An 11420-nucleotide genomic window follows, 5' to 3' on the forward strand; every position below is an offset into this window, starting at 1 on the left:
TCTTGGGTGAGGCGTTTTGGAGATGTCCTATTGGGAGGAAAACTTGATTGCATCTCTCGGGTGGCTTGGTGTCCCCCTGAATGAACTAGAAGGAGGTGGTTGAGGAGAGGGAGGTCTTCTCTGCTTCTCCACAACCCTGATCCAGACTCGGATAAGTGGGAGTGGAAGATACGACTTTGATATAATTTTGAGATCAGCGGTGCATCATGCATGTTGTGTTGATCAATTTAACCAAATTGACAAATGCTTAAATTTTAAATTTTTCTCATGTATTTCTATTTTATTTTAGCTTGTTTTGTAAGTATGTTACCTTCAAAGGTTTGGCACTACGTACACAGATCTGTGTTTCCGAACAAACAACACATTTGCATTTATTTAAAATAACAATAAATTGATCATAAATTATGCAAGTGACTATTAATGATTCATTGAATTATTCATCCTTATTGATTTTTCATCAAGAATCCATTTTCAGCAGCCATCACTCAAGTGTTCCTCAGCCATATTGTGTTCCCTGATGTTAAAAGACTTATTGAGCTTGAGGAAAAATAACAACTTTTCCATTTGTGTTAGCACTGTTAAATTTTCCTCCATCCAAAGTCTGTATTTTTTAAATTTTTAATATTTTCCATTTACAATACTAGAAAACAACTAGTAAAGGGGAACTGAGGAAAACTAACAAAAAGTTTTCAGAATAGAAAACTTTTTGTTAGTTTTCCTCAAACTGGGGCCAGCAACACATAAGCACATGAGATACACAGAAAACACAATATAGAAACCTGGAGAAACCCCGGGACTTGGAAACATGAGAAGTGAAGTGAAGCAGTGGATGATGAGCAGATAATCCAACAAGGAACAAAGGAAAATGCCCACAATAAAGACAGAGGGTAACGAAGGAATACAGAAGGGAGAATATGACACAAGGTAGACACAGCTGAACCTAATCTGACACATAAGACAAAGAGGAAGCAAAGCGGCACTGGCGGTTGAGTGGTTGGCGGAAATGGTGTGGCGCGGCAGCTGCAAGGCAATTGAGGAATGGTCGGTATTGCATGGCAGCCGCAAGCGGTTGGCGGTGTGGCATAGCATGCCAGCTGCTGGCAGTTGAGTGGTTGGTTTCACGGCAGCTGGAGGTGATTGAGCGGTTGGTTAGTGGCATGGCAGTTGCAGGCAGTTAAGCGGTTGGAGGCGTGGCAGCCTCAGGTGGTTGAGCGGTTGGTTAGTGGCGTGGCAGTCGCAGGCGGTTGAGCAATTGGTTAGTGGCGTGGCAGTCGCAGGCGGTTGAGCGGTTGGAGGCGTGGCACAGTGTGCCAGCTGAAGGCAGTTGAGTAGTTGGCTTCGCGGCCGCAGGCGGTTGAGCGGTTGGTTAGTGGTGTGGCAGTCGCAGGCGGTTGAGCGGTTGGCGGTGTGGCACAGTGTGCCAGCTGAAGGCAGTTGAGTAGTTGGCTTCGTGGCAGCCGCAGGCGGTTGAGCGGTTGGTTAGTGGCATGGCAGTTGCAGGCAGTTAAGCGGTTGGAGGCGTGGCAGCCTCAGGTGGTTGAGCGGTTGGTTAGTGGCGTGGCAGTCGCAGGCGGTTGAGCAATTGGTTAGTGGCGTGGCAGTCGCAGGCGGTTGAGCGGTTGGAGGCGTGGCACAGTGTGCCAGCTGAAGGCAGTTGAGTAGTTGGCTTTGCGGCCGCAGGCAGTTGAGCGGTTGGTTAGTGGCGTGGCAGTCGCAGGCGGTTGAGCAATTGGTTAGTGGCGTGGCAGTCGCAGGCGGTTGAGCGGTTGGAGGCGTGGCACAGTGTGCCAGCTGAAGGCAGTTGAGTAGTTGGCTTTGCGGCCGCAGGCAGTTGAGCGGTTGGTTAGTGGCGTGGCAGTCGCAGGCGGTTGAGCAATTGGTTAGTGGCGTGGCAGTCGCAGGCGGTTGAGCGGTTGGAGGCGTGGCACAGTGTGCCAGCTGAAGGCAGTTGAGTAGTTGGCTTTGCGGCCGCAGGCAGTTGAGCAGTTGGTTAGTGGCGTGGCAGTTGCAGGCAGTTAAGCGGTTGGAGGCGTGGCGTGGCAGCCTCAGGTGGTTGAGCGGTTGGTTAGTGGCGTGGCAGTCGCAGGCGGTTGAGCAATTGGTTAGTGGCGTGGCAGTCGCAGGCGGTTGAGCGGTTGGAGGCGTGGCACAGTGTGCCAGCTGAAGGCAGTTGAGTAGTTGGCTTTGCGGCCGCAGGCAGTTGAGCAGTTGGTTAGTGGCGTGGCAGTCGCAGGCGGTTGAGCGGTTGGTGGCGCTCATACAGGTCCATGTCTGCTGGGTCCATAGTGTGGTCAGATTTTTTGCAAGGGCAGATCGTGTGGAGAAGAGAGAGTGGACCCAAGGCAGACAAACAGTGAGATAGGCGAGAGTTTAATAGATAGCCTTTATTCTTGGCTGCATGAAAATACTACAAAACAACTAGTAAAGGGGAACTGAAAAAACTAACAAAAAGCTAAACTTGGGACAGCAAAACATAAGCACATGAGATACACAGAAAACACAATATAGAAACCTGGAGAAACCTGGTGGAGTTGGAGCTGCAAGGTGACTCAGAGTCAAGGTTCTGATGTAATCTGATGTTCTGCTGCTTAGCTGAGACACCAGGGTCTCCCACTTCTTTTTTTTTTTCTAAGGTTAGACCCCCTCCAACCCTCCACACATGTGATTTAACAAATGTTCCTGCTCAAAAACAGCAGGAACATTTTCAAGTATGCTAACATAAATTAGCCCCCAATAAATTTTCATTGGGTAACACAGTGTTTAACTGAAACACAGGAATGACTGCTAATAATAGACACTTTTGTGCCTCTGTATAGATAATCCATTAAAATCATGAATGATTTACTATGAATGACTCCATTAATTTTCATTTACACCATTTCTTGTCAATTCAATGTAATTTCTATAGAAAATAAATGTATTTTTTTTTATCTAAAACAAGAACATTATAGAACCTCAGATGGGTTTTTTGTTTTGTTTATTTTTGTTTTGTTTGTTTCGTTATTTCACACGCACATGCCAATTTTAAAAACACCTTTAGACCTTTTCATTTTGGAAATGTTTTTATTGTTAAAGACAGATCGTTTTTACATGTGGATCATTTTTTGTATAGAGTGATGAGAAAAAGTCCATGTGCCACTTCTCATTTCTTTATATTTTGCTTGAAAAAAAAGGGAATTGGCAGAGTGATTTACTGAAGCATGTGCAAATATATATAAATACATGTATTTACAGCATATATGAGCAAAGATTGAGTTTGTACTCCATTTTCAATCCATTTATTGGTGGTGGACCTGTATCTGATGCCACTGAGGTCACAATTCATCACTTTTGACAAGATCTCCAACACCCCTGGATGAAATGCAGCTCCAAACCATGACAGAGCCTCCACTGTGTTTTACAAATAACTGTAGACACTCACTGCCGTGCCTCTCTCCTGACGACCTTCCTGCATATTGATGAGAATCTGAACCAAAAATGTCATATTTGAATTCATCACTCCATCAGATCTGCTGCCACTGATTTTCAGTCCAGTTCTTGTGTAATTTGGCATGCTTCAGCCTTTTCTCCCTGCTTCCCTTCCTTAAGAACAGCTTCTTGACAGCCACCCTTCCACTGAGACCATTTCTGGTGAGGCTTCAGTGAACACTAAATGGATCACCTGACGGGCCAGATCCATCTCTCGGGTCCAGTATCAGGTCTTTGTGGATTTTTCTTCATGTGTCTTGAGGACATGACTTTCAGATACCGTCTATCTGTTGTATCTGTGCGTCGCTGTTACGCAAAGAAATGAAACGACAGCGCACTCCTGTGGTCACGTGTCAAACTGCAGCTCGCCGACTTTGACCCGGAAGCTCTTTTCACTGACCCGTGTGTTTTTCCTGCCTCACACGTGGGGTTTTCAGCACTGAGCAAGATGGCAGCGTGCAGTGTAGAGGAGTTGTTGGCTAAAGCTGAGGCGCAAGAGGCGGAAACGCTGAAAAGCATATCAGTCCAGAAAGAGCTGGACCTGGAGTTTGACATCGGGAACCTGCTGGCGTGTGACAAAAACCGCATCGAGCCTCGCGACCTCCGGGAGAAGAGCAGAGAGGACTTTCTGCGCGCTCTCGCTCGCGACAACACGCAGCTTCTCGTCAACGAAATATGGAAACAGCCCACGGAGAGGGTCGAGGAGGCGATAGTGGCCAAACTGCCGGAGCCGACGACCCGGCTTCCCAGAGAGAAGCTACCACCGAAACCCAGACCTCCAACAAAATGGGAGCAGTTCGCCAAGCTGAAAGGCATAAAGAAGAAGAAGAAGACCAACCTGGTGTGGGATGAAACCGCAAAGGAGTGGAAGAGGCGCTGGGGCTACAAGAGGGCCGGCGATGACACCAAAGAGTGGCTGATCGAGGTACCCGAGAGCGCAGACCCGAATGAGGACCAGTTCGCCAAACGCGTCAAAGCCAAGAAGGAGAGGGTGGCCAAAAACGAGCTCAACAGGCTGAAAAACATCGCCAGATCGCAGAAAGTCAAGATCCCTGCTGTAACCCTGACCCCCAAAGCCAGCCAGTCCAAAGACGAGCTGGCCAGAGCCGAGAGTGTGGCCAAAACCTCCACAGCATCCTTGGGGAGGTTTCAGGACCGCCTGCCCAAGGAGAACCCAGCAAAGAAGGGCAAGAAGAGGAAATTCGAGCCCCTCATTGGCAACTTTTCTAATGAAAAGCAGAAGCAGCTGGAGCTCCTGAAAGTCATGGACACTAAGAAGCCCAAGTTGGACATCACCAAAGCTGTGAATAAACAGATGAGGCAGGAGGACAGAGAGGAGGCTGCTGCAAAACACAAGAAGGCAGCAGGGAAGAAGGGACGTAAAGGCGGCAGCATGGGTGGAAAGGCCAGAGGAAAAGGTGGGAAAGGAAAAGCAGCTGGAGGAGGGAAGAGAAGAGGCAAACCTGGGAAGCGCTGAGGACTCTTGTGTCTTCCTGTGTGTGGTTGTGTGTGTGCCTGCCTTGGCATGAAAGTGTTGGACATTCATGATGCAATATGAACAGAACATGTGGTTTATCTGTGGCCCACGGGTGGGATGCTCCCTCCATCTATGTAAACTATGTTTACTGTACATTTTGACTGCAGCATCCATGATGATTCTTTTCGATGTATGTGTAATATTCATGAAAGAATTTCACAAATATACTTTAATATTACAGCGAGTAGAACACGAGTGACTTGTTTTTCTGTCTTTAATTATTGCAGAAGTGATTTTTTAGTTCTGTGTGAGTAAATTGATGCTTCAAGTCTGAAACGGTTACGTTAAGTATCGTAAAGCGTTTTAGATCCTTGATAAATGAGACATATTTGAAAATAGGTTGTTTTTAAGGCTATTTTTGTTACCCTTTACATATTACTTTGTAAAATATATATATATACATTCAAAATATTTGACTTCTAATTTTTAATTTCATTACGTTTTCATATGATTTACATAGTTTTAACAGAAGTTTAATGTAGTTTATGTAACTTTGGGGAAATACTTTAATAGTACTGATAAAACCAGAGTGTTTGTGCAAAACAAATTGGGATTATAAGCACTATTTGATATTTAAAAAATAAATTTCTTTAAATTGGGCTCAGGGACCCACATTTATCTGTAGCCAGGAGGTCAAGAGATAATTTCCTATAAATCATAAAGGTTTGCTGCTGAATGATTAAAAAAGTGTTATTCAAATGAAGCTTTTCACGTGATTGTGGCTAATCATGTCAAACTAATTAGCTCGCTCTCTGCATCAACTCGTTCCTTTGGAAGCTTCTTGCTCCAATTGAAAGAAGAACAAAAATGTGCCACCCATAAGTCAAAAATTCAGGTTATCAACTTGGTAACTTAAAAAAACTTGAAGTTATTAACTTTAAATTTTGAGATATGGATGACAGAAAAAGCTGTTTTTTCATTGGCAGAAACAAGCTTCCATATGTTCCCACTGCTGCTTAGCTTTGTTTATTAGCCAATTAGACTGTATGGAGAAAAGTCCATCTGGCATCTGTCTTTACAAACATTTTTGAAAGAGTGGGTCGTTCCCTGAATTTAACCGTGGATCTGTAGTGGGAATGCAATGAGTTCATTTAAAGTAGAAGTGTTTAGGAACCACAGGAACTCTGTGTGAAGTTAAGGTCGCTGAGGTGCTCTGCTGACTCAATAACAGCAGACCTCCAACCTTCGTCTGGCATTAACATCCACAGAAAAACTACGGTGGGAGCTTCTTGGCAGCTGCTGCAGCTTTGCGCATGTAGTGTAAGTATTACAAGAGTGTTTATATCTACAGCATATTTTTATACACTTATCCACAAACTAATTCTGATTTATTAGAATTAGTTTGTGGAACATTTCACCAACGCAGCAGCAAAGTAGTACAACAATATGCATGTTCATCATTATTTCAATTTATTGTAAAACCAATGGCGTTAATAGGTGAATTTTCTGCTCCTGGATATGAACATATATGCATGTCAGAATATGAGACTGCATAAAAAGCCATGCAGTAGCTAAGAAAAACTCAGCCAGGGTTGGTAATGTGCAACAATACCTCTTATGGTGTATTTAATAATTTGTTTGTGTGTATTTAGTAATATAAGGTGTATTTTCTGAAAGAATATGGGGGAAAAATTGGTGCCGCACATTCTTGCTAGTTAAAAATGTGGCCTACAATGGCCCAGTGCTCCCAGAGATATTTAATGGAAACGTTCAAACAGGTTTTTTTATACATACTTGTTAACTAATATACATGGTCTTGGGAAATAGCTTCAAAGCTTCCCATTCATATTAAATGAGGCTGGTTAACTGCAGCAACAAGCTCCAGCCAGTAAATGCATGTCGGCATCAGATCAGATGTATCATTCATGTAACAGCAGAGAGGTTTTTATGCTCAGAATATATTTTTTTAAGCTGCCGCAGATTGTCTTTACAGACTCTGAGCTGTTCAGTGTTCATCAGTTTTCTTGTTCCGAGAAGCATCAGATCGGATTTCTTAGCAGCTTAGCTGTGTTTTTTTTGGTTATGTAAGGGCTTCGGTTTGGCCTTGATGTCTAGACTGGAGCCATCGTTCTGAATTAGGAGCAGTGTATAGTGTAACAAATAGCTCACAAAGCCAGAATCTGCAACTTAAGTACATTTAAACACAACACAAAGCAAACTGTGAGTGGGATTTTTCTCTCATCCAGTTGAGCATGTCTTGCTTTTGTGGTGGTATTGAGGTGTGTATTTCCACGGTCTTCACCCTTTTGAAAGAGATTGGTCTTGGAGCCAGAGTGGTTGCAGTCTAGTCAGACATTTTCCTGGACTGCTAAGGCCTCAGATAATGAGATTTATTAGTCTCCTGCATTTAGAGGTGTTTCCACTTTCAGACGGCACACAAACGCACCTCTTGCTCTGTTCACCTAGATAATCCATGATCCTCTGACAACCTTATTTCCTGTTGACACTGATTGTAATTATTTGTGAAAATTGACTGCGCGTAATTTCTGTTTGGATTGTCTAGAAGAACAAAAAGTCAAATCCTTCTGCGTGTGCTGTATCCTCACTTTGTCGCCAAGGCTGCGGGGTGCTCTGTCCAGCTCCAGCTGAGTCATCTCTCATCTTAGTGATGGATGCCTTTTTATCACTAATGCAAGCTCGCAGCCAAGCGCCTTCGCACCAGAGCTGGAGAGGGGAGGCGGTGGTGGGGTTTCAATCACCATCTGTTGAGCGGTCGGGCACTCTGTCCCCAGCCCTATCATCTTTGTCCCTGCTCACCCAGGCCACAGGAAAGTGGGGCACAGCCAATAATCAATCAAGCACTCCTGATGAGGTGAAATTATGAATTCTCATTCACATCTGAGCAAGCACTAAACTTCTTTTGCATGTGGCCAGATGGTCAAAGAACAATAGACATTGGCAGCAAGATGGAGTGGTCAAGCATGACATATGAGAAAGATGCCGCCTCTTATTCCAAAATAAAAAGCATTGGCGTCAGGTGATAAGAAAATTCTAACAATCATACATTTTCTGACATAAACTAAGATTTTACTCGTCCCTGGTCACGTGTATGTGTGTCTCTGTGTGTGTGTGTCCAGCTCCAGTCTGTGCTGCAGTGGATTAGTCAGCTGCATTTATTTAAGGTATTGCAGTGAGAGCTCAGTAGTCCCGGACAGTGTGAGAGCGTCCGATCTTCAAGATGCAGCGCATCTACATGCACAGCAATGAACACTTTGAGGTTTTCACCACTGTCCTTGCTCCACAAGGTGAGTGGAATCATATCTGCAGGGAAGTGTGGCTTAGCAGGACATTATTTATGTGGTTAGCAAGAGCAAGCCCAGTGCCAGCTGACCGATAAATGCCTTGTTTTCCCTCCTTCTGGACAGTGTACATAAAGATTTAGCTGCACAGATGTTTATGTGCGCGCATTAATGTCGAGGTCTTCTTATGGACATTTGCATATTAATGAAAAATGTTGAAAATAACCCTTTTTTGCTGATTCATTTCTGCTCTCGATGATAAACAGGGAGGTATCGATACAGAGCAGAAGCTGAAAAGGCAAGTTCACTTTTTTCTTAATTTTCATCAACAGAAATCTGCATATTTAACTGCACTGATATGAAAATGAGAACTCAATTCACAGGTTTATGTATGCTTATATATGTCAAAGACTAATGGATATGAATGTGACATTGCATCAGTTTAATCAGTTTCCTGCAAAACTACGCATTTAGTTTTCCACTTTCTCTCACATAATATTCAGGTGTAACATAATGAAGGGTAAACCCTGATTAAGAGTTACCATTACACTAAATAACAACTAATCCAAGTCTTCACACGTAATCCTTTCCATTCACCGACTCTGATCTGCGGGCTGTAAAAAAAAGGAGCTGGACGCTAATCATGAACAAGTTCTGCCCTAACATAAATGTAGCATTGAATTTTAATCTTGCAATATTGAATATTCAAATTAGAGTTAAAAATTATTGTAATTCTCCTTTTGTCCATTAGATGGTAGTGGTGCACAGGTACAGGCCCCACTGGCCTGACGAGCTGGAGCTGTCTCCAGGTGACGTCACCCTGGTGCTGTCCAAACACGAGGAAGGGAGGTGGTTTGGGCAGTTGCAGAATGGGCAGCGAGGTTATTTCCCCGCCTCATGCGTGATGGAGCTGCGCCAGGTTGGTTGGCTTCTTGAATGTGCTCAGTAATGCAGAGAAAGTGGACAGAACTGTTGCTGCTGCAGCTTACAGATGACAGATTATATTATCCTCTCTGCTCTGCTTGTCACATGTATGTTTTAAATAAGCCAGAACCAAATGTGTGCCTACATAAACATATTACAGTCATGACAGAATTTAGAAACGCCTATGAGAGCTGTTTCCTTAAGTCAGTCTTGAATTGTTGCACATTTAATAAGGGATATTTATAAAGGGTAATTCATAAATTTCAGACTTAAATGCATAATATTTGCACTGGTTTTGGTGCGAGCTCATATTGTGCAGTGATTGACCAGAAGCAAAGAGATTTCTCACAATTTTACCTTCTCTAATTTAGCAATTAAACACTGACAAACACAGCAGGTGTTAAGAAGTATAACATGCTCCTCACTAACAGTTAATAACTATAAACTATTCTCTCACCATTCTCTGAAAAAAGTTTAAAAACTTTCCTGTATTATCAAAACTTTTATAATGTCAGTTTGATTTATGTTATTTGCTATAACAAAAAGACATGATCAAAAATTACTTCTATGTTTTTGAACAACACAAATAAAATCAAAAATCAAAAACAACAAGAAGAAAAGTGTTTTAAATAACTCTATTTTATAATTACTGTCTATTTACTATTAAATAATTAATAAAAGGTGGAATTAAAAACATCATGTTTCCACTCTCAGGCAAATCTGCCTCCCAAAGGCCTTCGGAGGAGTTTATCTGTGAGGATTACACCCGGTGACAGTGAACGCGGCAGATATGGGAAGTAGGTGTAAACACACACATCAATAATTTCATGCTTCCCTCTTATCAAGTATATGCACGCACACACACACACACAGACACACAATCATGCACATACACCCAGCATTCGGCAGATGTTCCCCACATCCCCCATCTCCAAATCCCACCCCACTGCTCTCCGCCCAGCACCCCTGAACAGGTGGCCCCTCTCTTCCCTCATTAGTTGACAAAGCACACTGATTACTGAGCCTGCTAAGCACACACACGCACACACACGCACACACACGCACACAAGCTAGTCAATCCCCTTCTCACAGTGCTGCATCTCATTAGGGCCAAAGAAGAGCAAGAGGGAAAGAAAAGACTTTGTAGTTGTTGTTTTTTTATCTCTCTCTCTCTCTCTCTCTCACACACACACACACACACACACACACACACACACACACACACACACACACACACACACACACACAAACATACTGTACATAAGCCCACAGGCCTCTTCACATCTTGTCTGCTCACAGTGGAATTTGGGTCATAAGGAATAAACAGGGTCTTTGTGTTTGTTATTTCCTCTTTGTCCCCCAGTGGACACATTCTGCAGGCATTCAAGAGGGGGAGCAGAGGAGGTGGAGGAGGAGTGGGGCTGGAGAAGGGCCAGGGTGAGCGTGAAGGCCCTTTCCTGGTTCGGAGCTCCCAGATCCCTTTGCCTCAGCCCGTGGCCTCTCAGCCCCAGGCACAGAGATCTCCAAACTTGCTCCACAGGATCTTGTCCAAGTGCCGGAAAAAGATTGAATGCCAGGGAGCCACCAATGGGGCCTTCGAGGGCGACTAAGAAACCCTTTTCTTTGTCCTGGGTGGCTGAGCTGAGATCACTTTGGTGAGGTTGCACTCGGGGTGGAGGATGAGGGGGTAGAGGAGCTTCTGAAATGTGCAGATGAGTTTTGAATTTCCTGATGTGGGCTTGTACTTGTGCTTTATCAGGATTTTCTAAATGCAAGCAGGAGGTTGAAGGCTGAATGTAAACCCCCTGATTAGTGATGTCACAGTAGTGTATGTGTGTGTGTGTGTTTGTGTGTGTGTTACCCACTTTATCTGATGGGCAAAGCATGCCGTGACATCACTGATGGGGGTGTTGTCTCAAGTGCAACATGCTGGAAAGTTTGAAGGTGTTGCTCTTTTCTGCCCAGTTCAGCTAATCTAAAGTCAGGCTTATATTCTGAAAACTGTACAACATTAGTCGCTGCAATCAAAGCTCAAACAACGTAGCAGTTAGATGCAGTCAGTGAAGCAGGAAGTGATGCTTCATGATTATTAAATTTAGCCTTTTCTATAACGCTGCCTTTATTGAATGTTATTTCTGCTGTTGGTTTTGTTATGTTCCTTACTTTTTTCCTGTGATTTGTTAATGTGTGTCTATGTCTATTTAATATGCTGTAATATGTTACTGTGATAATGATAAAACCAGCAAACCCTC

The 11420-nt window shown here is 43.7% G+C and overlaps 2 protein-coding genes across 2 annotated transcripts; both read left to right on the plus strand.

Moving 5' to 3' along the window:
* Window positions 1–3877: 3877 nt before the first annotated feature.
* rrs1 (ribosome biogenesis regulator 1 homolog) lies at window positions 3878–5195 on the plus strand. Its single transcript, XM_085287229.1, has one exon. The coding sequence runs from the start codon at window positions 3917–3919 to the stop codon at window positions 4943–4945; it is 1029 nt and encodes a 342-aa protein (XP_085143355.1). The 5' UTR covers window positions 3878–3916; the 3' UTR covers window positions 4946–5195.
* A 2882-nt stretch (window positions 5196–8077) lies between these two features.
* LOC146567402 (uncharacterized) lies at window positions 8078–11420 on the plus strand. Its single transcript, XM_085287230.1, has 5 exons — window positions 8078–8250; window positions 8511–8542; window positions 8996–9163; window positions 9883–9965; window positions 10532–11420. Exons 1-5 carry the CDS (start codon window positions 8184–8186, stop codon window positions 10776–10778), a joined length of 597 nt encoding a protein of 198 aa, XP_085143356.1. The 5' UTR covers window positions 8078–8183; the 3' UTR covers window positions 10779–11420.

The sequence above is a fragment of the Mchenga conophoros genome, linkage group LG9, assembly GCF_057382185.1.
Source record: "Mchenga conophoros isolate Kocher_MC1m ecotype Shallow Benthic linkage group LG9, M_conophoros_male_GT1.1, whole genome shotgun sequence".
NCBI classification, from domain to species: Eukaryota; Metazoa; Chordata; class Actinopteri; order Cichliformes; family Cichlidae; genus Mchenga; species Mchenga conophoros.

Bases quoted from the DNA above. Each gene is read 5' to 3' on its own strand.
- rrs1 (XM_085287229.1), top strand. From the start codon at position 3,917: ATGGCAGCGTGCAGTGTAGAGGAGTTGTTGGCTAAAGCTGAGGCGCAA.
- LOC146567402 (XM_085287230.1), top strand. From the start codon at position 8,184: ATGCAGCGCATCTACATGCACAGCAATGAACACTTTGAGGTTTTCACC. The intron at 9,164-9,882 runs GTTGGTTGGCTT...TTCCACTCTCAG, and splicing joins GCGTGATGGAGCTGCGCCAG to GCAAATCTGCCTCCCAAAGG. The intron at 9,966-10,531 runs GTAGGTGTAAAC...TTTGTCCCCCAG, and splicing joins GAACGCGGCAGATATGGGAA to TGGACACATTCTGCAGGCAT.